At 37.7% G+C, this 27005-nt stretch overlaps 2 protein-coding genes across 4 annotated transcripts; both read left to right on the forward strand.

Moving 5' to 3' along the window:
• The first annotated feature begins 1000 nt into the window (after nucleotides 1-1000).
• Nucleotides 1001-18010, forward strand: LOC115959977 (chromatin modification-related protein EAF1 B-like). 3 transcript variants are annotated; one of them, XM_031078664.1, is made up of 23 exons: nucleotides 1001-1408; nucleotides 3165-3406; nucleotides 3537-3591; nucleotides 3667-3764; nucleotides 3914-5357; nucleotides 5475-5594; nucleotides 5793-6068; nucleotides 7186-7374; nucleotides 7535-7615; nucleotides 7832-7889; nucleotides 7968-8485; nucleotides 8623-8673; nucleotides 9615-9672; nucleotides 9776-9972; nucleotides 10086-10139; nucleotides 10242-10322; nucleotides 10497-10634; nucleotides 10755-10871; nucleotides 12310-12410; nucleotides 12561-12773; nucleotides 12866-13244; nucleotides 15038-16838; nucleotides 17441-18010. In XM_031078664.1, exons 2-22 carry the CDS (start codon nucleotides 3264-3266, stop codon nucleotides 16754-16756), a joined length of 6090 nt encoding a protein of 2029 aa, XP_030934524.1. In that variant the 5' UTR covers nucleotides 1001-1408; nucleotides 3165-3263; the 3' UTR covers nucleotides 16757-16838; nucleotides 17441-18010. The 3 variants fall into 3 exon arrangements, with proteins under 3 accessions (XP_030934524.1, XP_030934525.1, XP_030934523.1); XM_031078665.1 differs by having other exon boundaries at nucleotides 3217-3406; nucleotides 17401-18010; XM_031078663.1 differs by having other exon boundaries at nucleotides 3217-3406.
• Nucleotides 18011-23343: 5333 nt separating this feature from the next.
• Nucleotides 23344-24587, forward strand: LOC115960430 (trihelix transcription factor ASIL1). The gene has a single exon (XM_031079330.1). It carries the CDS (start codon nucleotides 23432-23434, stop codon nucleotides 24251-24253), a length of 822 nt encoding a protein of 273 aa, XP_030935190.1. The 5' UTR covers nucleotides 23344-23431; the 3' UTR covers nucleotides 24254-24587.
• Nucleotides 24588-27005: the final 2418 nt, after the last annotated feature.

Consider the following 27005-nt stretch of genomic DNA (forward strand, 5'->3'; position numbering starts at 1 on the left):
ACATGGTTTTAAAAACTAGTATGGTCAATGAATCGTTTTTGGTCCCGATTCTCGGTTATTTTCGGTTTTGACCAGTTCTTACCAGTTTAGACCAATTTTTATTGGTTTTCGAGGTTTTTATTGGACCAGATTGGTGCCTGGTTCTCGGTTGAATCGATCGGTCTTGTCTGATTTTTAAAACCATGGATGTAGGGTGAGTTTGTAAAATGGTATGTTAAAACAAATAAGGTATTTTTTTAGAGATGTAAAATGAGTATTTTTTTAGATATCTGGATGCTAAAGCTCATTTAGTAACATATCCTTAGACTCCCATTGTTCAAAAAGCAAAAATAACACAGTTAAAATTCCAAAACTACCCCCCCTGAAATAGTGCTTGACATGCCTCTTTATTAAATAATTTAACTTTGAATTTAATAAATTTCAACATGGTAGCATTAAGTTTCCTTTCCTAATTTAGTTTCTAGTAACCTTCCTTTCAAAATCCATAGTCAAAGAAAATTCTTACTAACATTTGAGAAACCCACCAAGTGGGGAAGGTTTGTGGGTAATTTCACCTTTGGTAATTAGCTCTCGGATTAATTTATCACAAGGGATTTTTTTTTTATTTTTTACCAATAATAATTTTGTAGTGTCACAATTTAGGTAATTTCATTAAGGGAATTAATAAGTCTTTAAGTAACACTTTCCATAGATTCCCATTGGCTAAAAAGTGAAAATAAAGTAGTCAAAATTCCAAAAATACCCCTCAAATAGTGCTTGACAATTTGACATGCCTCATTATTAAATAATTAAACTTTGTATTTATTTAACAAATCTAAACGTGGTACCATTAAATTATAATAATAAAAACCATAATCCCAAATCTTAATAAAAAAAGAAGCAAAAACATGGTAGTAATTAAAAAAAATATATAGATAGAGAAAGAAAAAAGAAAAAGAAAAAAGAAAAAAAGAAAAAAATAAAAAGCCCAAAATGGACGTCCAAAATGTAAAAGCTCAAACTCAAAATCAAATCAAAGGCCTCTTGTTCGTCTTCTTCTTCTTCATGCCCAGCCCACTACTACTACTACTCTTCGCAGAGGTCGCATAGTTCTCTTCTTTCACGAAATACACTGACCAAACCAAAACACGAACAAAACAAAAAACATAACAAAAAACACGAACAAACCCTAGAAATTTCACACACAGATTGAGAGAGAGAGACTCAGCGAGGCTTTCATGGCTGACATTTTTGCGGGAGGGACGTGTTGAATTTCGCGTTAATTTATTTTGGGGGAAAAAAATTAGGGTTTTCAAAACCCTAGGAGAGAGAAAGTTATTTGTTTGTGCGAGAGAGAGAGATTGAGCGAAATAGAGAGTTCTGTGTTGGTGCCCTAGCTCTTCAATTGGTTTAATATTCCTCAATTCAGGTGAATTTTTTTTTTCTTGCTCTTTTACGAAACCCTAGAATTTGTGAAATTTTGGTGCAATTCGAATGGCATTAGGGTTTGTTTTGGGGCTTTTTGTTAGTGGCAATTAATGTGGAATTTCTGCTTTGATTGAATGCCTTGAAAGGTTTTTAATGTTTTGCATTAATATGGTATTTAATGTGGTGCCCCCCATTTTGGGGAAACTTAGTAGGGTGTGTATTTAAGTGGTAAGATAGTGATTTTGTTGCTCAAATGCATTTGTTCTGAGTTGCCTATATGAGAATTTGAAGGAATATTAGTGACCCCAAGGCTTTTTTGAGCATTTGTTACTCGTTTTGCTTGTAATTTCGTGTGGCACTGTGTATTTATTAATGATTTAACTCTTCTTCTTATAAGTTATCGATTTCCATGATTCGACATTGCCTAGTTTGCACCCATTTCCTTTATTTATTTTTTTAATACTTAACTATATGAACGAAGCACCATCGCATAGTGGTCATATCAGTTTTTAGTAGTTAAATGCTTCTTGCTTGTGCTGTTAGACATTGGCTTGAGGTTAGAAATGTGTTGTTAAGCGTCCTCCGTATCTTGTTCTTTAAAAAAAAAACATTTCTTTATAGGCAATATAGAAGATATTTTTAGGGTTTTGTAGATTGAATTTGATCTTTATCATGCTGATCCCCCACCCGTCCCTCAATTGTGTGCTTGATTTTATATGAAATGCTCCTATGTTATTTAATTTTTTGCAAGGGATTCCGGGGGGATTTCTATATGCTTGTATTATTGCAAGGTCCTCATCTACATATTAAATTTCTTGAAAATTTGTACTTTACTGATAAATTTGGCATGGTAGTGCAACTTTTTATTTTTGAAGCATTTCATTTATACATCAAGGGTGACTGTGTAAGCAAGTTGTGCAGTCATTTATACATGCTTGTGGTTATTTATACATGGGGTGACTGTCTAAGCAAGTCGTGTAGTCATTTCATGGATTTAGAGCTATGATAACGGATAAGCCTTCTATTTTTGTGAAGCATATTGAAACGCATGTTTGTGCTTTGCCATTTAATGGACTCCTTCCATAGTTTTAGTTCCTATTCTGAATTGAAATTTTAGATGAGCCTGCTGACATATATATGCATTTGTTAACCTTTTCTTTTATCCAACTCACTAGCTGGTTTGAATTTTCAATTCCAAGCATGTGAGAGTTAATGCATGTTTGCATGGTGTATTTTGCCCATATACTTAAAAATATCCTGATTAACACAGCTGATGTGAGATGGTGTTGAGGATTGGTATTGGATTCTTTTTTCTCGTGTCATGTCATTGTTGGTTATTTTTCCAAACTTCTTACATTTTATTTATTTATTTTGTGTTGGTGTTCTATCTGTAACTGTTATGTATTTTGAATCCTGTGTTCAGTGTTGTTGGTATTTGAGACAAATGGCATCTCCTCCCTCTAAAATAAGTGGAGGGTGAGGTTACTGCCATCTTGTGTGGATCATGAGTTATGTATACATATATTTAAAATATCCCATGCCTTGAGGGACTTTCAGAGTGTAATATCAGTGGACATTTGCTTCCTCCCCCCACCCCCCCTCTCCTCTCTCTCCAAAGTATGTGAATTTGTGCAAACTTGAATATTGACTTGAATGAGGAGATTTATCCCCTGTTTATATGCTTTGATAAAGCGTTTACTATATGTTCTAGTGGAAAGGATTTTTTTTGCTGATAACATTTTCCTTTGTTTATTCAGCGACTTGCTCTCATATGACTTCTCTTACTCTTCTGCTTTCACAAATTTGTAGAATATTGAATATATGGGAGGGGAAAGGTTGTAGATATTAAGGTAGGTATGCATGGATGTAGCTCAGGGTCTGGTCTACTCGTAAATGCTGAGGTTGATTCCATGGGTGGAGTTGTTGACGGCGGGGTTGGTATTGGTTTAAAAACCTCTCCACGCCGAGCAGCAATTGAGAGGGCTCAAGCAGAGCTTAGGTAATATGGGCGTCCTTTTTGTTTACTCTGCCCCCTTTGAATTTCCATTTCTAGATGTATTTCAGCTTTCTTTCTTTTTTTTTTTTTTTTTTTTTTTTTTTGTAAGAAATATATTCCTTGTTGATAACAGGCAAGAGTATGATGTTCGTGAGGAAAGGAGAAGGGAGCTAGAATTTCTTGAGAAAGTATGGCAAATTAATCTTTCTTGCTATTTATCAAGTCCTGTGAATGATAGTCACCTTATTGCTCCTCACTTTCAGGGTGGCAATCCTTTGGACTTTAAATTTGGGAATGCGGCTTCAGTTAGTGTCCAGTCTACATCGCTCACTGATCAGCATCCAGAACAAATTGTGACCAGGTAGATTGTTTTTGTCATTGTGCATTTATGGGTTTTTGATCAACATTATAACAAACTGAATTGATCAATTCTATTCTATTCTAACTTATCAAAAAAAGAAAAAAGATTGATTCGATTTGATTCTATTCTATTTTTCTTTGTTATTCTAGTGAAGCGAAAGGTAGTTTTGCGTTGGCTGCCTCACCTCATGGAGATTCTGTCGAGAGTAGTGGTAGACCAGGGGTTCCTACAGTATGTGAACCCAATAGTGCTGATAATCTGTTACTTTTAGATGGTAACAATGAGTTACTTGAAGGTGAAAGGAGCTCTATTCATCCTAGGCGAAGGAATAACATCGCTCCATCAGAACAGTCTTCCCAGATGGATGGGAGTCAAAATGCCAAGGAATCTGAAGATTCGGCTATTGTTCGCCCATATGCTCGAAGGAATAGGTCCAGACCAATCCGCGAAGGTGCTCGTGGAAGGGATGGAAAGGGGATGGCATCTGAAACAAACAACATAAAGGATCAAAATATACCTTCTGTTTCTAATCCAAAGTCTGCAAGATCAAATGGTGATATGGTCTCTAAGATTGCTACTTCAAATAATCAGTTGGAATCAGACTTGGATGGTGTGCGGGCTTTAGAAACTACTGGCGGTAGCCTGCCTGAAGGTAAATTGGATGTTAAGGTTCCCAAAATCTTGAGGGACAACCAACACGACCAACCTTCTCAAGTAAATGCTCAACAGAATGCTATTGATATGGCTTCTGGGAGACCTGATCCTGTTGGAGAGATGAATCAGGTAGTTTCAGCTGGTTTTGAACATCCGCCTTGTGCAACTGCAACAAAAGCTGAGAACGAAACTAGACCTGGTCAGCCAAATGGGTTCAGCAACATCAAATTAGATAGGAAAAGTATAAATGAAGGTCAAAATAGCAATGCAGTATTGGGCACAAAGGGTTTAGATTCGGAGTCCTCTTGCACCCAAGCTAGCCTAGGTGTAGATGTAAATAATGATAATGACATGTGTACTAATACAAGGAATGTCTTATCTAATGGGAACACTATGGAACAAACCTCAGATTTGGAAGAGACAATAAATTTAGCAGGTGGTGAAGTGATTAAAGAAAAGAATGAGTCCAGGGACGTTGATGAAAAGAATGAAACTAACGCTATTGAAAAAAGAAATCAGGCCATGGATGTTGATAGTTGTTCTATTACTAATGCTTGTGATTCTGTTTATCAAAACCATTCTGGCAATGGTACTATAGTCAAAGTTGAGGAAGATGTGAATATAAGTAGATTTGAACCTCAAAATGAGGTGAAATATCCTTCCAACATAGAGGGAGTGCAACAAAATGAACATATCCCATCAGATACTGAGAGAAAAGTGGAAGATGTGTTGGGTGATAATTCCAACCCCAGCAAGGAAAACTTATGCACTGGCGTACTTCAGGAATCTATGGATGCCTTTGACTGTGAGATTCCAGTGACTGCTTTGCCGGGGAGGGACTCTTCTGCTGCCCCTGAACCTCAAACGTGTTCTGGTAACCATTTAAAGGCAGACAAGGCACATGAAGATTCTATTCTTGAAGAGGCACGAATTATAGAGGTTCTTTGTTTACCTTCTGTCCTGGTTTATGTTCTCTTATTGTCAAATTTGTTGGAACTTCATTTATTTTTTGGTTGTTCATGAAGTTATAAAAGATTGACATAATGTAGTAAACAGGCTAAGCGTAAGAGAATTGCAGAGTTATCTGTTCGCACTTCGTATTCAGAGAACCGGCGAAAATCTCAATGGGATTTTGTCCTTGAGGAAATGGCATGGTTGGCAAATGATTTTGCACAGGTCTGTTTTTCTAGGGATTTGATTCAGTCAATATCATTTCCAATCATTTTTTTTCTTTCTCTAAAAGATCGTCTTCTCAATTTTGGATCTATCTATCACACTATTTGAAGCACAAATATTTTCAAAGCTTACTGTAATGAAGTGCATCCAGTTTTATCCCTGTTGTAAGCCTTTTATTTCCCTTATTATTTCTTATAGGAGCGTCTCTGGAAGATAAATGCTGCAGCTCAAATATGTCATCGGGTTGCTTTTAGTTCTCGGTTGAGATTTGAACAACAAAACCAATGTTGGGAGATGAAAAGAGTAGCTCACTCCTTGGCAAAGGTTGTCATGCAATTTTGGTCTTCAGCAGAGGCGCTTCTAAATAGTGATGATCAAACTGTTGTTCAAAAGAACTGCAAGTATGGTTTGGTTGGATCAAAGAGGATTGGTGGGAATGAAGTTTCTGAGGACAAGATTGGAGAATCTGATATGGTGCTTGTTATTTACTGTCTTTTTCTGATCACCATTTTGGTCTATGTGATGATAGTAATTCAGTGTTATACAAATGGTTTTTCTTGCTTATTCATTTAATATTCAGCAATTGTTCATTGCCTAGTCCATTGCTGGTAGGTGTTTCACTTTCTATTTTTTCATATATAATAATAAAATCTGGTTGGGGTTATAGTTTTTCAATCAATGACCTTTTAAGTAAATATGAAGTTGTATATAACTGATGAATCTGGAAAATGTTTAAAGAAATGAGACAAGATGGAGGGAAAATGGAGACAGATGTATGCAGATAGCCATATTAAACATGGGAGTAGCAGTTTATTTTCTTTTATAAGCTCATGTGGTTATTTGAAGGTTGGATTTATTTGAAGATGTTATTTCTTTTGGACCTATTTTTTTTGGTCAACTACAAATATTTGCAGAATTGGATCGGATATTCTGCAGCATTATGTTTTGATTGTCCTGCCAATAAGCTCTAGCTCAAATGGCACCTCCCCTAGTAAAAGCAAGGTGGAGGCCAAGGTCATAGATTCATGTCCAAACAGTGCATGTGTAATTACCAATAAAAAAAAAACATATGTCCTTATAGTCAGATAGATTTAAATTTTTTTTTTTGTTTGATAAATAATGATTATATTGAACCCAAAAAACATCAAGTACGCAGGAAGTATACTGGATGTAGATTACATCTAAAGCTTTAATAGTACAATTATCAATGAATTCTAAATAGATTTTAATTTTAAAACCACTTATTGAGGCATATGGACCACTTAACTTCTAAATTTCATTATTTAGTTTTTAAATGAGATCAGGGTGTTTGAGTTCAAGTGATGTATCTTGTAGCTTTAGAACTGTTTGTTATCTGAAGCCTATAGATCTGTTCTTCTGATGGAAAATGCACATTTTAATGTCTTCATGATTTTTTTTTTCTCCCTATGGAGAGATGTATTACTGTTTTATTAGGCAGTGTCTTTTCTTTATTGTGCTTTAAGATTCTTGGTTCTAGGATGAACACAAGTGAATTTTCATTTAAATATTAGAGTTTTTGTCTTACCTTTGTGTACTATATTTTAATGATATTTATGTTGGTCCTTGGCAGGAGATGATCAAAGAATCAGGGACACAATATCCCAGAAAAAATCCTTCAGTTTCTGTACTGGGATATGCAGTTAGATTTTTGAAATATAACAGCTCCCTTGGCCCTCTTCAAGCGGAAGCACCAACAACTCCTGACAGGATATCTGATGTAGGAATTGTTGAAATGTCATGGGAGGATCATCTTACAGAAGTATGCTACAAGTTCCTGATAGCCTTTTAGATGACCTGCATAAACATGCCACACTACTTTGTAGACATGACTCATTTTTTTGCTTATTTTACTTTTGTTTCATATATTTAATCAGTGATGCCTATGGAATTTATTATACGTTGAGTTTCTGGCTTGGCAGGAAAGCCTCCTCTATTCAGTTCCATCTGGTGCAATGGAGAGCTACAGAAAATCTATTGAATCTCATTTGCTACAGTTTGAGGTAAATAATTGTCCATCAAGATGGTTGTTTTAAGCATTTTCAAATTGGGAGTACGTTGTCATATATCTTTTGCCAATAACTCATTCATCTGTTTCTGTTGTTCTAGGATGAATTTCTGTTTTTTCTTTTATATGACAACAGTATTATGCTAATGTATTTTATAAGAATCTTTCCTTTGCAACTATTATTTTAACAGATTGAATTGAATTATTTCAGAGAACTGGGAGTAGCATGCAAGAAGAAGTTGAGACATCAACATATGATGCTGTAGCAGGTATTGCTGTGACTTATGTAATATTGCAGTCCTCATGTTTGATCTAGGGCTCCTTAAAAGTTTAATTTTCAAATTCAGAGTATGGATATGAAGAGAATGCGTATGATGAGGATGAAGGAGAAACGAGCACGTTTTGTTTGCCTGGAGCCTTTGAAGGTAGCAAGTCAACAAAATTTGCCCAGAAGAAACGGAAACACTTAATGAAATCATACACTTCAAGATCCTTTGAAGTGGGAGCAGATTTGCATTATGGACAATGTACAACTGGAACTCAACAATCCATGTTGATGGGAAAAAGGCCTGCTAGTCTTAATGTTGGTTCAATTCCTACAAAACGTATGCGTACTGCTACCAGGCAAAGGGTTTTGAGTCCTTTCGGTGCTGGAGCAACTGGGACCATACAGGCTCAAGTCAAAACAGATGCTTCAAGTGGAGATACTAATTCCTGTCAGGATGACCAGAGTACTTTACATGGTGGATCGCAGATCCAGAAAAGTGTTGAGGTTGAGTCAGCTGGGGACTTTGAGAAGCAGTTGCCGTATGACTGTGCAGAAACATCTATAAAGCCTAAAAAGAAGAAGAAGGCGAAACATCTGGTACATAGGAACTCCTATATTTCAAGTTTCAACAGACACCAAGGGCATTCTTATTCCCTTGAAAATTAATGATATATTTCTTTCTGATTTTCTTACTTTTTTCTCTGTTAAGTTGCTTGAATTCTATATGCTTGCAGGGTTCATATGACCAGGGATGGCAGCTGGATTCTGCTGTTCTTAATGAACAGGTGATCATCGTTCTGTTCATTGGATAAAGTAGCTTGATTTGTAAAGATTCTTCGTTTTTTTTCCTTTTAAATATATCTGACTAAATCTGCCGTTATGGTAATAACTTGGCAAATTTATGCTATTAGGGAGGAATATCATTTATGATCTGCTTTGTCTGACAGTGCTTGGGTGCTTACGTAATTTCAATTCTCGAAGTCTTGGCTTATGAGAAACTATTATAGAAGGGCATTATCTTTTATGTTGCATTTTCCACCTGTTTAAGTTCATGTTATCACATGCTTATTTTAATTAATTATAGTTTATAGTATTTGGTAAGAAGGTGTTGAAGTTTTGGAATTTCATTTTCCAGCCACTAGGATAAATGGTATGTGATAGTAGAGAAATGGCTAATAACTTATAGGACTTGGTCATCATGGCTGCTGTCAGTTTTTGGCTGCAATCCGCGTAGAGGTTGTGATTAGCTTTTGCGGGCAAACCTTTTTGGTGGAGAGACGTATTATATGTCCTCTAGTGACTGCGATGGTTCAAATGTAGGATAAATGTTCTAAGAGAGTTTGTTTAGCAAGTTGAAGTGAAAAGATAGGCCCTTTGAAGAGGAAGGGAGCTTTGGGAAGTTTTTGGCGATAGGGAAGCTATAATTGTCTTGTCCAGCAGTTGGGTGAACCAATTATAGAAATAGCAGGAGTATCATAAAGTCAAAGCAGATGTTCTTTTTCTTCCCTCATCTTGTTTTGTTAGCAGGCTTGAGTTTGTTGACATAAGTTTCTATGAGGAGGGTATTGCTTCCTTTTTTGGTATTTGCATGTTGTGAGTAGCGTACATGTTTGTTCCTTTTATTTTTTTGCTTTTGGTCTGTTCTTTTTCCAGAAATAAATACTGCATACTGTGAAATTTTTTGTAGAAAGTATTCAAATAATTTATGGTGCCATTTGACTTGTAGAGGGATCATTCCAAGAAGAGATTGGAAAGTCTTCATTTTGAATCTAATGGAAACAGTGGTAAAGCTCCTCTTTCTCTCCTGTTAGCTTTATAATTTGTTTGACAAACATACTTAGTAGTTTGTGTTCTTTATCCTTATTATTTTCAAATGTTTCTCTGAAGGTTTATATGGGCAACCTAATGCCAAGAAGCCAAAGATTATGAAGCAATCACTAGATAATACTTTTGACAACATTACTCCAATGAGTGGGTCCATTCCCTCCCCTGTGGCATCCCAAATGAGTAATATGTCCAACCCAAATAAATTCATTAAATTGATAGGTGGTCGGGATCGGGGCCGCAAAGCAAAAGCACTGAAGGTACACTTGGGGTTGCACTATTTGATAGGGCTTCTAACAGCTTGTTCTCATAATTGCTAATTTACCTTGTTTGTATTTTTCTCCATGAACTTAGCAATTCACCTTCTTTGCAGATATCTGCTGGGCAGCCTGGGTCAGGAAGTCCATGGTCGCTATTTGAAGACCAGGTTATTGTAGTCCCATATTTGTTCCAACTGTGGTTCTAGACTTTTTACTGCCACTAGGTAGCTGAAATGTTATCATTCTTATTATTTTGTTTGTTATATTAGGCACTTGTTGTCCTTGTACATGATATGGGTCCTAACTGGGAGCTCGTGAGTGATGTTATTAACAGTACTCTGCAGTTTAAGGTAGGCATGTATTTATTTGTCAATTTTTGACTTTGTGGCTGTCCTAGCTCAGCATGCTTTATTTTTATTGGTCAAACGGTATTATATTTTCATTTCAATTTGATAATGTTTTGGAAAATCTTGTTAGTTGTCTTTTATGCGCTAGTCCCATTGACTTCTCTCCAACATGTGCAGTGTATTTTTCGTAAGCCTAAAGAGTGCAAGGAGCGTCACAAATTTTTAATGGACAGGAGTGCTGGTGATGGGGCTGATAGTGCAGAAGATTCAGGGTCTTCCCAGTCATATCCATCTACATTACCTGGCATTCCAAAGGCAAGAATTTTGATACCCTTTCTGACAATGCCTTTAAGTGTATCTGTGATTCTGTGTATTGGCATGATGCTTGTGTAATGTTGCTTATTTTGGCTTCTTGTATTGTCTGGTGTTATGCAGGGCAGTGCCAGACAATTGTTTCAGCGTTTGCAGGGGCCAATGGAAGAGGATACCATCAAGGCTCATTTTGAGAAAATCATTTTGATTGGGCAGAAGCAGCACTACCGGAGGAGTCAGGTTTGTATTTGAAGTACAAGTTAGATGTCTCTTTGCTGATCCCAACACATTAGTTGAAATTTGAAGTGTATTACTAATACCACCTCTGTAGAATTCCTATCCTTACAAATATAAGTTGATTTGTGTTAACTTCAAAGGATCTTTTTTTTTTTTTTTTTGGTGTGGGGGGGGGGGGGTGTGGGGGGAGGGTGCTGCTCAAGGGCTGCATATTTATATTGAAGTGTTTTCAGCTTCCAACATTTGCCAGACCAGATAACATCTTAGGATGCACCCTATATGAGCTTTATGGTTGAGGTCCATCCTATATTTTAAGCAGTCAATTTGTTGGTTAATCTCCTACCCACTGCTTCCTAGGATAGATATTATATATTATATTCACTATTACGTTTTTGCCATTTTTTGAATACAAGTTGTTGCTATAAGGAATGTCTGCTGATTTTGCATTCCTAAGAGTAATGTTTTATCATGCACATTATTTTGATCTTTGCCTGGAAACCTGTTAAAGTTTCAGTATTGGTTTTGGTGGTTGTTGTATCAGTCCTTGAGATTGAAATGAACTCACTAAATCTGTTCTTTTGATTTTTTAACTGGTTAGTTATACATGGCATGCACCTAGTGGGTCTTGAGTTTATGACCTCATCCTCCATCCTATTATTTTGGGAGGAGGAAGTTTGAGCTAGAGCTTATTGGCATCTTTTCTTTTGAATTTATGGGAAGGCTTTTGAATGGTTGTTCTCACTATGCCATGAAATTGGGATTGAATTTTAAAAAATATTCAAGTTTGTTAGATCTGAAAAGATCTGGCTAATGAACTCTAGCTCAAATGGTGCTTCCTCCCTTGTAAGAACAAGCTTGAGGATAATGTTGCATTTTCAAAACTCACTGGGTGTGTGCATAATTTACAAAAAAGGATTATTTTTTGTCATTTCATATATGCACATGGATAAACTTAAAAGATTGTAGAAATTTGTTGGCTGTTTCTTTTTTAGCCTGCACGTATGCACATACATAATCTCTATCCTTTGTCCAGCATTCTTCCCACCCTGTTGCCTTGCTATCTGAAAATTGGTCTGCACCATAATTGTGTTGGTTCAGTCTTTCATGACATTCCCTGATAACACGGTCAACTTAAATCCGAACTTCTAATAAAATATGTTTGTCATATCCCTTGAAATAGAGATGGATTATCAAGTCTAGGGCCCCAAATTTGATTGAATTTCAAGGGCACACATAAAATGTGATGGTTTGCTCTTATCAAAAAGAAAGAAAAGAAAAAAAAAGTGATGGTTTGCTAGCTGTATAAAGTGAAATGACATCTTAGATGTTGGAAATTACAGAGTTAAGACCTGAAAGTGATCTACGTAATCTTTGTATAAGTTTTTGTACCTTTTAAACTCTTTGCTGACTACTAATCTGTCTTCTTGTGTATCATGTGAAGAATGATAACCAGGATCCAAAACAAATTGCAACAGTTCACAACTCTCATGTTGTTGCTCTTTCCCAAGTCTGCCCAAATAACCTGAATGGAGGTTTTCTAACGTAAGTATTGGTGCCTTTTCACACATATTAATGGTATTTCCTGGTACTAACTCATCAGAATTTTCTTATATTCCTGGCTCTTATGTGTAATTGTTACTGTTTTATGCAAGAAATTGCAATATTAGTTTTATTTTTGATGTTTGGATGAAGGCCCCTTGATCTATGTGACGCAACCACATCTACCCAAGATGCTCTTCCGCTTAATTATCAAGGTTCTCATACAAGTGGTTTAGCAATATCAAGTCAGGGTGCTGCTGCAACAATACTTCCGGCTTCTGGGCCCAATTCCGCACTACAAGGATCTTCCAGTATGGTTCTTGGCAGTAACTTGTCATCGCCATCTGGTCCACTTACCTCTGGCAGGTAGTCTGCCGTTATATAGATTGAGTTTGTAAAATTTAATGTTCTTTCTATTCTTACCTTTAGTTTTTAACCGTCGTCGTTACATCTTTTAGGGATGTCAGATACAATGTTCCAAGATCATCTTTACCAGTTGATGAGCAGCAAAGAATGCAACAATACAATCAAATGTTATCTGGTAGAAACATTCAGCAGTCTAGCATGTCTGTTCCTGGGGCACTTTCTGGAGCTGATCGTGGAGTGCGTATGCTACCTGGTGGAAATGGTATGGGCATGATGTGTGGGATGAGTAGAGGCATGCCAATCTCAAGGCCAGGTTTTCAAGGAATGGCCTCATCACCTATGTTGAATTCTGGGTCTATGCTTTCTTCCAGTATGGTGGGGATGCCAAGCCCTGTAAATATGCACTCTGGGGCTGGCCCGGGTCAAGTGAATTCTATGTTAAGACCTCGCGAGGCTTTGCATATGATACGGGTGAGTTTTATCTATTACTTTTTCTTATGCTGTGGTTACTGGGTTTGGATGGCATCATTTAGTTTTGGTTGTTGGCTTTTGTTTTTTTGTGTGCGCGCATGCATACACTCAAAAATTAAAATAAACTGCAAAGAGAGAAATTGAAAAATTTGAAGCCTAATAATATGCCGGCCTCTTCTAGGATCAGTGGATGTGACCAGTTTGACATTATTCGCGTCAAGTGGCATTGATACAGCTCTTGATCTTACTTTCTTGTTTATTTCTGGGGGACCTGAGGTTGGGGTGGGGGAGTTGTTGGGGCGCATTTGAGATCATTTATATGCAGACCTGTTAGCTGGCAATTTGAGCAATTTATAGTTTGATGTGAGCAGTCAGGACCGTTGAAACAATAGTACAACCCCTGAATAGTTCTCATATACTGCAATAGGAGCAATGGGTTGAGCCTGTGTTGTTTTAAATTAGAGTTACTGTTAAGGGCTGTTTACATTTCTGAACAGGCCCATCTTGTTAAAGCCAAATTCACATCTCTCTCTCTCTCTCTCTGCAAACACAATATTCCAAAATGTTCTTGATCCCACTTTGCTACTTGTTTGATGTCAACATTGTTCATTTTTCTACTAATACATTATTTAACTGTTTAAAAAGGAACCACAATTATTAATATCTCGTTTTATAACACATCATCATTGCTATATGGGAATGAATGCCATTCTTGAACAAACTAATTCACCAGTGAGGAAGAGTAGGTTGAAACTTGAAACAAGTTGCAGGAACAGAGAAAGGTAGAGGAAGATCTAACAAACATGAGTAGTAGTAGTAGAAAAAGACATGTCAATTAAGTAGGTAACGTAGAGTATATTTTGGATAGAATAGAATGGCGAAAAAAATACATGTAGCTGCTGACCTTAGTACAACGGTACAAGGGAAGTATATAAAGAAATAGCCCAAAAAGAGGTAAAAAAATTAAAATCTATACAAAGGTTAACTAGAGCTCAAAGTATTGAGGAACTCTAAAAAATCTGCAGAAAATAAAGTGAGAGAATTCGAAATCTAGTCATACGGAGTCTTCAAAAAGAGAACTTCAACTTTGTCCTGTGTATTCCTTTCCTCTCAAAACATTGGGCCTTTCCTTTCTCCAAAGACACCACATTAAACACAAAGGAACAAACTTTCCAAATCTCCTCATTGCTTCTCTTGCCAAAACGTCACTTCCAACAATATAACAAATCCCACAAAGATGTTATGCGAGAAACACCAAACAAACCAAAAACCAACAATCATATTTTCCGAGCCAATGTATAATTTAGGAAAAGATGAGCCACGCTTTCTCTTTTGCTCTTGCATTTAATGCACCAATCCATAATCTTGAATCAGCACTTCGATTGTCTGTAGTCAAGATCTTATCCAACGTCACACACCAGGAAAAAAACCACCCTAGGCTGTACACAAATTTTCCAAATGCTCTGCCAAGGATTTATTAAGTTTGCCTCTGTACTTACTGTTCAAATTAACAATCTGGACAACCCCTCCCTCTCCCTTCCCCCTTCTTCTGTTATGAAAAAAACCCACCCCTTAATAAGGTTGCAGAATTATAGAATTCAATGCCTTCTCTCTCTTATGTTATTTTTGGAAAAAAATACTCGGTTGCAGAAGGAGTTGATATTTCCGTTTGATGATCTTTTGTCTTTCTTCAATAATTTCCAACTTTTTTACATATTCTGTACTTTCCATATATGTTTAATCAGTAATGGTTGCTTTGATTATACTTCACTGAATGTGTATTTGTGTTATAGCCTGGCCATAACCCGGAGCACCAAAGGCAAATGATGGTTCCTGAGCATCAGATGCAGGCCACGCAAGGGAACAGTCAAGTTATTCCCCCTTTCAATGGGTTGAGTTCTGCCTTTACTAATCAAACTTCACCACCTGTTCAGCCATATGCAGGTCACTCCCAGCAGCAGCATCAGATGTCTCCACAACAGTCCCATGCTCTCGGTAGCCCTCATCACCCTCATATTCAGGGCCCCAATCATGCAACAGGTCCCCAGCATACAGCCTATCTCCGCATGGCTAAAGAAAGGCAGCGGTATATGCAGCAGCAGCAGCAACAGCAGCAACAGCAACAGCAACAATTTGCTGCATCTAATGCTTTGATGCCACATGTCCCACCACAGCCACAGCTTCCCATATCATCCTCTCTTCAAAACAGTTCCCAGATTCAACCTCAAACTTCGTCTCAATCTGTATCTCTGTCACCTGTAACACCACCTTCCCCTATGACTCCTTTATCATCTCAGCACCAGCAGAAACATCTACCACAACATGGGCTTAGCCGAAATCCCGGTGTGAGTGGGTTGACCAATCAGATGGGGAAGCAACGCCAACGACAGCCACAGCAGCAGCAGTTTCAACAATCTGGCAGGCACCACCCTCAACAACGTCAACAAGTGCAAGCTCAACAGCAGGCTAAACTTTTAAAGGGAATAGGAAGAGGGAACATGCTGGTTCATCAGAACCTCTCAATCGATCCATCTCATCTAAATGGCCTTTCTATGCCTCCAGGAAGCCAAGCTCCGGAAAAAGGAGAGCAGATTATGCACTTAATGCAAGGTCAAGGCTTATATTCTGGGTCTGGCTTAAACCCAGTTCAACCGTCCAAACCACAGGTTCCTTCTCAATCTTCAAACCATCCCCAGCTGCAGCAAAAGCTTCTTTCTGGCTCAGTGCCCCCTTCGTCAAAGCAACTACAGCAGATGCCTTCTCATTCTGATAATAGCACTCAAGGCCAGGCTCCCCTTGTTCCTTCAGGTCACACATTATCTGCATCCCATCAAGCTGGTCCATCAGCAGTTGTTGCTTCGAATCACCACCAGCAGCTGCAGCCGCAACCACAGCCACACCAAAAGCAGGTTAATCAAAGTCAATCAAGTGTTCAGAGAATGCTCCAACAGAATCGTCAAGTGAATTCTGAGTTGCAGAATAAATCTCAAACTGATATATCTCCTCAAGCTGACCAGCAGGCTGTGACTAGCGTTTCTCAGGTGAGTTCTAGCACAGTTATGTCTCAGGGCTGTATTGATTCAGCCAATGTGGTACCCGTTGTTTCATCTGCCATTGCTGCTCAGTGGAAGGAGTCGGAACCGACATATGATTCTAATCTGCCTAATTCGGCAGCTCAAGTGGGTTCCATTGGGGGCCTGCCTGTTTCAAGTTCAGCTGGGAGTGAGCCATTACCACCTATTAGTCAAGGTTTAGGCGCCAGGCAGCTATCAGGTAGCTTGCCCTCACATGGACTTAATGTTGGAGCACAATGGCAGCCTCAGTTACCCCTGCAACAGTCACCTACAGCTCCACCCCCATCACAACAACAGTATCAGCCACAGGAACAGCAGCAAGAACAACAATCACCCCAACATCTTCTGCAGCCGCCGCAATCTCAGCAGCAAACGCAGCTTCTGCAAGCAGGGCAAGGCAGTTTGTACATGAGGCCCACTAATTCGAAACTGGAATGAATCAATTTAGTGGACTGAGCATTCTGATAGCGATCAACCTGCCGGGATAGGGTCTGCATGCCCTTGTAACAGCAGTGTACAGGTATTATTATTTTCAGTTCCCTTGCAATTGTTGCTTGATATATGCAGATATGATCTTGTGTTAAGCTATTTGATTTCTGAAAAGGGTTTTCATGGGTCAATTCATTCCCATTCAAGGGATGGGCTGGCATCATTTGTCAGTATATATACTCTAGAATTATTCAAAGCCCTTTTCTAAAAGCTTGGTAGTCCAATTTTATTGCATATAATTAATTTCATAATATATTACTATTCATTATGTTTTTTTCCCAGCCTGAACAAAGATCATGAAAGTTGGAAATCATTTCTTAATACTATATTATTTATTTCATAATGTACTATGTCATCACGATTTAATGCCTACTTACTTTTCTTGTTTTGTGCATGTGTGGTATAAACCTGTATTATATTTTTCCCGCTTAAATTGTATAGTCCTGCTTTTTTTTTTTTGTCCCAAACATAATCCAAATTTGAAATTAATCTTGGTTGGTTACTCTCAAGTTACTACATATCTGATTCAAGCATATCTCTCTGATTTTTTTTTTTTTTGGGGGTGGGGGGTGGGACATTCTTACATATTTTAGTGAAGATAGCTGACTTGAGGTGTGGGGTTCTGATGCGCAGATAGAGCTGGCGATTCATTTGGGCATTGCAGGACAGAAAGAGATGGTGATCCTTTTTTGCAGGTTCTGTCAAAAAGTAAACTGAAGCATTGGCAGGGCATTATCATCATTATTTTTATTTTTTATTTTATTTTTTTTTTTGGGGAAAATCTTGTAAATTACCACTGGTTTAGAGTTTTGGGAAGATAGAGATGGATATAGAGGTATGTGTACAGGGTTCTTATTTCTCCTTTTCTTGTACTTCCTTTTTTTTTATCCCCCTCCTTTCCTGGTTCCCTGCTCCTGCAGAGGGCCCTATTCCTTTTTGCCCCAGTAGATTAGTGCATGTATTATTTACTCTTTTAGATTAATGGGGTAGCAATCATTGTTGTGGCTAAAGCCTCTTGGAAATTTTGTGAATATAAGGTTTATGGTGTATACACTGGCCAGTGGTGTTAGAACAATCATCATGTGTCACTGCCAGGTGCGCCTGTGGAATTATTGTAATTTGTAACAACTTTCAGTTTATACAATGCCGCTAGCCTTCAGTTTATCCTTTTCCTGCTATGTATATCGATCAACAAGCCCTTGACTCTTCTATATCTATCTGTTTTAAGGTTTTTCTGATTTTAGGATTACGCTTGCTAATGATGATTTCTATGTTGCTGGGAAGTTTGGTACGGGCTGATGATGATGAAAATTTGTAACTTGTTGAGTGCAGTTTTAAGAGTTACTGCTGTGCTGATGAACATTACCTTTATTCTGGTACGTATTTGATAAAATATTTGTAAGTATTGTCATTTGGTTGTGCAGAGCATTTGAGGTGTATTTATGGCTTGTGAGATTTTAATTTTTTATTATAGCGTAGGTTTCGTTGATGTAATTTGTTTTTGGTCTGTAATTTGTTTTTGTTGGCATGAAAGAAATTGTCATGATTGAATTTTGGAAGTGGCACTAAATTTGCTATATTTGCAATCAAAACCCGTGTAGACACTTCGTTCTGAACTGTCTGGATTAGACAACTTGTGTATACATCAATAGTTCAGAGACACTGATCTTTTATTTTTAATTATTGGTTCAAAACTAGATGGGTGCGGTTTTATGCTATGAAAAGTATGTAAATTTTTAATGTCAAGTTACAATATTTGTAATTTGTTTGATTTCACATGTAACTTTTCCTACTACTGCAAAGTGCAAAGTGCAAATTGGGGTCTAGTTTAAAAGTTCTGAGAAGAGACCCTAGTACGACACAAGCATGGTGATAATTATCTTGTTTAAAAGGGAGGGCTGCCAGCCTGCCACTGTGTTGTTAATGCCACTCAACCTAAAGTGATAATTATCTTATGCACTCATAATATAGAATCCTCTATTATCATTTATCACAATTTACGAGTTCCATAGTCGTGTGAGACTCATATGCTAAAAGATAGAGATGCATATATCAAATGTATGGGATATCTTCTCTTTGGGATTTGAATTTCTAATTTCTATAACTTTTGCCAAAAAAAAAAAAAAAAACCCCATAAATAATGGTTAATTGCCTTATCTAACATTTCCAACAACTCAGTGTTGCAAGGCTTCCCCACCTTTTCGGCCAAAGCAGGTATGACCTGTCACCACAACACCAATCCCTGCCTCCTCGCTCTCGTTAAACATCGCTCCATCAAAATTTATTTTATACTCACCTGGTTTTGGAGGCAACCATTTGTCTTTGTATCACTTTTATCGGTTTGCTGCCGCAGGGGGTAGTCTCTCTCGGCTTTGCTTGAAAATCTGTAGAAAATTGCAAGCCGCATCTCTGATCATCTCCAGCGGTACTGTGTGCTCTTGGAGTCTGGTCTTGTTTCGGTGAAGCAATATATGCCAGGCAGTTGTTGCGAACAGCTCCATCACTCGAGGTCGAGACATCAGGCGACCAACCAGATCCAAGAAGTCTTGAACCTAATTATCAAATTTGAATTGCTCTTGAGCTTTTTGAGCCTAGAAATTGATATTTGATTGTTTCAACTTCAATCCTATTATACTTTTCTTTGATTTAATCATGTTTATTGTTGAAATTTCTTCTTAAACCCATCTTTAACACTAGATCTAAGTTCTCCATACCACATCAAGTGGTATAAGAGCTAAAGATCCTAGATCTGAGCCACTACATTCAAATTTGAGTAAAAGGAAGCACCTTTAAGCTATGGTTGATCATGGTAATAGTCACAGGGTAGAGGAAATCAAGACCAGAAGATAAGATGGCTGAGATGAGGCATATGATTGAAGATCTGTCGCAAGTTGTACAAGCTCTTCAATGACGAGAACAAGCACGGGTGTACGGAGATTCTGCAAAATGACCATGAACTCTGGGACATACCGGAAGATGGTCTCAACAATGAGAAAAAAATATCGTAGATGAAAATTCCTTTCATGAAGCTGCACCAGTAGGAAATGTGGCACAAACCAGATTAAAGAATCAGTTGGTGTGTGAGATTGGATGAAGGATGAAAATTGAATGAGTTTTTTTTTTTTTTTTTGGTAGATTGGAATTCTCTATCAATATATTGGAGTAATTAAAATATTCAAGAAAGTGATGCACACCAAGTTTTTTATGCAAGTCCTAAGAGATTTTGTAGGACATGGAAGCTTTGCATGCACATGTTGATTTGAAAAACCAACTAGTGTTTGATGAATTTCAAAAGATAAAAATACTTCTACTACACACACACAAGATTTCATCATGAGATGCAAGGATGAGCCTGAGTAAATTTGGAGAACAAAGTTGTCTCAAATGATGGTGATTTATCCCACATTATTTGGTTTATATTACAAATTGAAGAAAATATTTCAATCTTGTTATAGAAAAGTTACTGAGAAGCTATTTCTTGATGTACTTAGATGACAAAGAAAGAAATTATGGAAAATATTCTTCAGAATTCCAATAGATTGTGAAAAATTGAAGCCAACCTAGAGAGCATTGATGGAAGTTATTCAAACGGCAACAATACAGAAAACCGTCTAGAATACAACAAAAGGGGCAAAGATTGATGCTAGCTAACTCTAGGACAAGTTTTCTCCAATGCAACGAGTGCTAATGGAAGTTCTTCTCATTGCACCAAAACAGAAAACTGTCTAGCAAACAACAAAAGGGGCAAAGATTGATGCTAGAAATACCCACCTAGCAAGACTGTTTGCTTTTGTTGGCAAGCAATTTGTACATGCCCTCCAAAGAAAGTGTTTTTTCAGCTTGGGGGGATACACACAGGAATAGACCTGATCTGCTGTGCTTCGAAGGAGAGGAAGCATGAGTCAAGCAATTGGTCGTTCCACACACACGCATCAGAGTCCAACAAATCTGCCACTCGAGCCTCACTGCCCAGAGCTGAAGAAACTGAAGTGACTGTGCTCATTGAACTTCCAGGCAGCTAGCAATCCTTAAAAATCCGAATAGTTTGCCATCACCCACCCTCCATTTTGCACCCAACAGAATGACTTTTCGCGCCTTCAAAATGCTTTTCCAGGCAAATGAACCCGATGATTGTTTGGCCTCAAAAATAGTACCATTGGGAAAGTACTTTGACTTAAAAACACGATAAAATAATGAGTTTTTATCATGAACAAGTCTCCACACTTGTTTGGCCAGCATTGCATCATTAAACTTTGCTAAATCTTTAAAACCCAACCCTCCTTCCTTCTTTGGTTTACAAAACATCTCCCAATTTTTCCAATGGATTTTTCTATGCTCTCCCTGTTGTCCCCACCAGAATTTCCGAATTAACATCTCATTGTCCCGACAAAGTCCCAATGGTAGTTTGAAGCACCCCACCGCAAAAGTGGGTATGGCTTGCACAACCGCCTTTAGAAGCACTTCTTTTCGTGCTTGAGAAAAGAGTTTTTCTTTCCACAATTGCAATTTTTCCCACACTCTAAGGCTTTTCAGGTATATGTGTGACTTATTCTAAAAGAAAGAAAGAAAAGAAGTTATAGGCATAGCTTATCAATAATAAAAAAAAGAGAGGATAAAATGCAAGCATAAAATTTTAATTAGAAATGGCATTTCCATTACCCATAGTGTATCCTTTAAATAAATAAAGTCAATGATTTTTGGGCAAGGATTTCCCTAAGCTATTTTATAGAAATTGTTATGAGTACCGAATATATGCATTGCATTTTTTATAATTGTTTTTATATTGTAGTGGGGCTTAGTGTTTAGGCGTCGTGAATTTTTGTGAGAGGGGTGTGAAAACTTTGGTAATTTATCGTTGTATGTGGCACCGCTCCTACTTTAATGTACATCTCTAGGTAGGGGTGGCAATTTGTGTTGACACATTGTGTTTGTGTCATGTTGAGTTAGGGATATTCGACAAAATGAGTCAACACGAACATTACCCATCAAATGACATGACCCATTTCGACATAGTTAATATTAAACCAGTTGTGTTGGTTGACACAAATCCAACTTTAAACCTGCTTCAAGACCCATTTCAACCTATTTGATATGGTTGATATTGTTTTAAATTTAATAAACAAAAAATTTCATACAAAGTTATATCTCATAACATAAATTTACCTATAACTCATAACATCTAAAATAAAATAAATATTTGATTGTTATATGAGTTAAATGGGTCATGTTAAAATAGGTCGTTTCGTCTCAAAACAAATAAATAACTGTGTCTAATCGTGTCAATTTCAGGTTAAGCAGGCCAACTAGAAATTGGCAATTTTCTTGTTGTGTCAATTATATCTTGACCCAATTATGACCTAAACCTGTTCAGGCTAAACCTTAACCTAAAAAACCTATGTCGTGTTCATGGATCATATTAAACATTGTCACCCCTACATCCAGGTAAGTTACTATTGGATTACTACTTGCTAGGTTTGAGACCTGAACAAAATATCTACTTACCATATTGTGAAAATAGTATTAGGACAAGATAACGTGCATAATATTTTACTAGTTGAAAATCCGAACAAGATCTATTAGTATAACATTGAATCTACATGATAGCAAAAAGATAACAAAATGTATTAAGGGTAAATTGTACGTATACACATAAAAACAGAATTACCCTGTGGTTTATTTTGTAATACTTCCATTTCCTTCCCTTGTGGTTTTTTGAGGGCATTTGCCTTTCGATCACATTTAGAGAGAGATTTGAAGGAAGAAAAATAATTTATTCTTGCCTTTACATCTTTGGTTCTCTCTTTAATTATCTCCTTCAATCCTCATTTGCATTTGTATTCATGTTTACAAGAGGTAAAATTTAACGTAGAACATTATTTTTCTATCTCTTTTTTAATGGACGTTTCTTGCAATGAGTGGTGTAGGTACTTGTTACATTATCAAATTCTGTTAAGATTAACAGAATTGTCTCATAAAATAAAATATAAGAGGCGCCTTATAAAACAAACCATAAAGAAAGTTAGTGTCACAAATATACATGTTTTAAAGAATATCCATAAAATCTTTTGTCAAACCAGTGCTCTAGTCGCAACATTTTCATAATAATGTTTTGATGACAATTTATTATTAGTTCTTATCTAAACTCACTAGTGATATAACTTTAAAAAAAAAAAAATATATTATTAACAACTTACCACTTAAATTTTATTGTGAAAATATTGTATCTATACCTTTATTCAAATACTAACACATAGAATGTCAAATTAATTTGCAGGTAGATAGAAACCTAAACAGAAGGAGAGGAGAAATCATAATGAAATATAAAAAGGAAAATTCCATGAGGCTGTGTTTGTGGTTGAGATCAGGGCCGGATCCGGGTCTAGGTCCGGGTCCATTAATTGCGCGGAACAGGCCTAGCTGGCGCACTAGAGTGAGTTTAGTCGTTGACCCACCTAACCTAACCTAACCCACCCACCCACCACCACCGCCCACCACCACCACCACCACCCACTTAACAAAACATTAACTCACCAAAACTTTCTCAAAACTGAAAAAACACAAAGAAACCAAACTCTCTCTCTCTCTCAAGTCGAAACCCTAATTTTCAAATCAAATTGAATAATAATGGGCAGTCCGAGTCCGAGTCCCAGCACCACATCAAAACCACTCCCTTGGACTCACGAAGAAACCGTCCATCTGATCCAAGCTTACCAAGAAAAATGGTACTCTCTCAAACGCGGCCAGCTCAAAGCTTCCAATTGGGAAGAAGTCGCCGTCACTGTCTCCGCCCGTTGCGGTTACGACCACTCCGAACCCTCCTCCAAGTCCGCCCTTCAGTGCCGCCACAAAATCGAGAAGCTCCGCCAGCGCTACCGCTCCGAATCGCAACAGCGCCGCCACTCCTCTTGGCCTTACTTCCCTCTCATGGACTCTCTCCACCGCGGCCCTCTCCCTATTTCCGCTCGCCCTCCCGATAACAACAACAACAACAGCAACAGCAACAACATTATTAACGATGAGGATGAAGATGAAGACGATAATGATAATGAGAGCGATGAGGAAAACATTTACAGCATTAGGTCGCGGAGTATCAATTATTTGCTCCGCAAACCTACTGTTGTGAATAGGTTTGCCGGCATCGCGGACGCCGGCAAACCTATTCGAAAAAGGCACAGGGATTTTGCCGATGAAGTCGTCGTTGAGGAGGAGAATGGTGATGATGAGGACGAGGAGGAGGAGAAGGGGAGAGACGCAGTGGTGTCGGAATTGGCGGCGGAGATAAGGAAGTTTGCGGAGAGGTTTATTGGGATGGAGAATATGAAGATGGAGATGATGAAGGATACGGAGAGGTTTAGGATGGAGATGGAGAATAAGCGTATGGAGTTGATTCTTGATTCCCAGAAGAGGATTCTTGATTCCATACACAGGACTTTCGCTTCGCCTTAGATTCGCTACATCATCAACTTCAATCTTTTTTTTTTTTTTTGAAGGTTCATTTTCTTCCTCAGCCACCGTTTTTAACAATTTGCAGTCTCAACTTTGTATAGATTAATCTGTAAACTTCAAAATTTTGGCTTTCTGCGACTTATGTGTTCTTTGTTTTTATGTCGTTGTTGAAGTAGTAATCATGTATTCTTCTAGTGATCTAACTTTAATGTTTCGTTGTTAGTGTTTTGTTAAATTTTAAGTCCCCAAGAGAGGATTCGAATATGTTTTCATTGGAAACACCAGGAAATGTTATTTTACTTAATAGTTATTGGTGTTTTGTTGTTGGTGTTAATATAAACCCATTTTAACATGGTGAACTGCAAATTTTTATTTCTGCTTAATTGATGAGTTTGTTCATATTCTTGCTTCTTGTTTGATTTTCTAGAAAATTTTATGGAAACAGTCCTTTTTTTTTTTTCCTTCTTCTATTGAATATGCAGACAATTTTGAAAGTTAAATAACCAATCTGGATGTCATCATTTATCACTTTACTACTTTGGAAATTTGGGTTATTAGAGTTTTGTGCAAGCTTGACAAGAAGGGATCAGATTCCTCAATTTTGTTCCTCCCCACACCACAAGGTGCAAAAGGGCTCGTGTTGGTCCAACTAATTGCAAAATGGCTTATTTTCATCTTTGATGTTTAAGGATGTTTGCCTACTCTCATAGGCATGAACCAATTTCTTCATATTTCGACTTATATGAAGTTTTTTTCTTTTTCTTTACTACAACTGATAAACCCTATATTTTCAAGTCCATGAAGGTTATCGTTGCTTTGCTTGCTTTGAATTTTCTAATATAGCCAAAATTATTTATATGACGCAAATTGTCTTGAACTCATTGCTAAGCTCAATTATGGAGAACATCTCCTCTTCTTTTGAGGGTTGGCTTCAGGTTTTTTGGGTTTCTTCTGTTTAAGGTTACTTTATGTAATCTGAAGTTAAGCCCTACGGCACTGATTGATTGTGCTAGCAGTTCTTACTGCAGTTTTGGACATCTATCTTAAGCGGAGAGCTCTGAGCCTTTGAGGGAAGCTAATTTTGTACTTGGATAGATCTCTTAGAGTTTTTGTCTTCCAAAAATCTCCTAGTAAGATGCATTTGAAACAACATTAATTAGTTAGCTATTGTTCAATTTATTCTATTAGTTTTATTTTTTGGATAAATAGGTGAAGTTTTATTGATTGAAACTTTTACATCAATGAACAAGGGGTTCTTACTGGATTTCTTAAATCTTCAGAATCAGGGTGCTCCAGTTCTACTGGTAGCCATGTTTTCTGCAACAGAAACTACTCTCTAAGTTAGCTAACTAGCCAGACAAGACTCTATTCGGAATCAAGTTGCGGCCAACTCCTTTGCACTCCACTCCAGCTCTCACATCCTTACTTTAATACTTCTGAGAATCTGGTCTTTAGATTTAATAAGACTTGCATGAAGCCTGGCATCCCTCTGCAGCCATAGATGATAGAGGCTCTCAAACTCTCACCGTTTAGATGAACAGTTCCCCATCCATCAACTCCTCCCAATTATTCTGAGTTTCAGAGATTAGGCAAAACACCATGATCCCTTCCGGATTCTCTTGGTGAACGAGCATTCCAAAAGAGATGATTCCTGTTTTCGATGCGTCTTTATAAGACATACAGGCAGTTTGCCCAGTGTAGCCCCATTTTAGAAGCTTATCTTTGATTGCCTTCCATCCTCCAAGTTCATGTTCGAGAAGTGTAAGCTTGGAACAGATCAGTCTCCACCACATCACTTCATCTTTCTTGGTCCTCAATTCCTCCCAAGTGGCTGCATGGGTGACTTTACCTGATTTAGAAGCAGACCAAATGACTCTTGTCTTCATCCTTTAGTTCAACCAGGCCTAATTTGCTTTTGCTTTGAATCTTTACTCAGTTATCTGATAGCCAGTTCTTGTTACTATCCACCCTTGCATCAAACCTGTAGCCCCTTGGTAAAGAATCCCCTTAGGATGCTAGGAAATTTCTGGTTTCTTCTCTTAACTTCAGTGTTGGTGTGCAAAAGCACTTTCCTTTCAACGGACATTCTTGGACCCATGCTACCCAAAGAGAGCCTGTATAGCTAAACAAGCTCCAGATATGCTTCATGGCACCTGCTTTGTCTTAATCCACAACTTTTTTCAACCCTACTGTGCCCTCTCTTCCCACAGAAAATTAAGATATTGTTCAGTTGTTTTAACTACTTTCTTAGGGAGTACGAATATGTTGTACCAAATCATTTTTGAATACTATATACGACAGATTGGAGGAGCTGCAGTCTACCTGCAAATGATAGTTTCGTGTTGGACTGAGAATTTATTCTTGCTGTGATCTTATCTGTCAAGGGCTTGCAGTCTTTCATACTCGGCTTACCAGGAATCAGGGGCATCCCTAAATACCTTACTAGTAGGGAGCCTTCCTTGATCTGTGGAATAGCTCCTTTACTAGTCGTCCATTCTTTTGAATCATAAGCTTTCTTGAAGTCTACCTTACTTGCACATCTTGCTTTGCCTTTGTTTCTTTGGTAATGCTTTACTATCCCATGAGTAGGCAGTCTCTCTGATTTGTTCCTGCCCGTCACAAATGCAGTCTGATTTGAACTAATCAAGTTCCCAAGGCAGCTTTTCAGTGATACATTAGATCGCATTACAACAAGCAATAGGCCTGAAGTTTGCTTCATTAGAGGGTTGCGACCTTAGGAACCCGGGTAATT

This window comes from Quercus lobata, chromosome 9 (genome assembly GCF_001633185.2).
Source record: "Quercus lobata isolate SW786 chromosome 9, ValleyOak3.0 Primary Assembly, whole genome shotgun sequence".
In the NCBI taxonomy this organism is placed as follows: domain Eukaryota; kingdom Viridiplantae; phylum Streptophyta; class Magnoliopsida; order Fagales; family Fagaceae; genus Quercus; species Quercus lobata.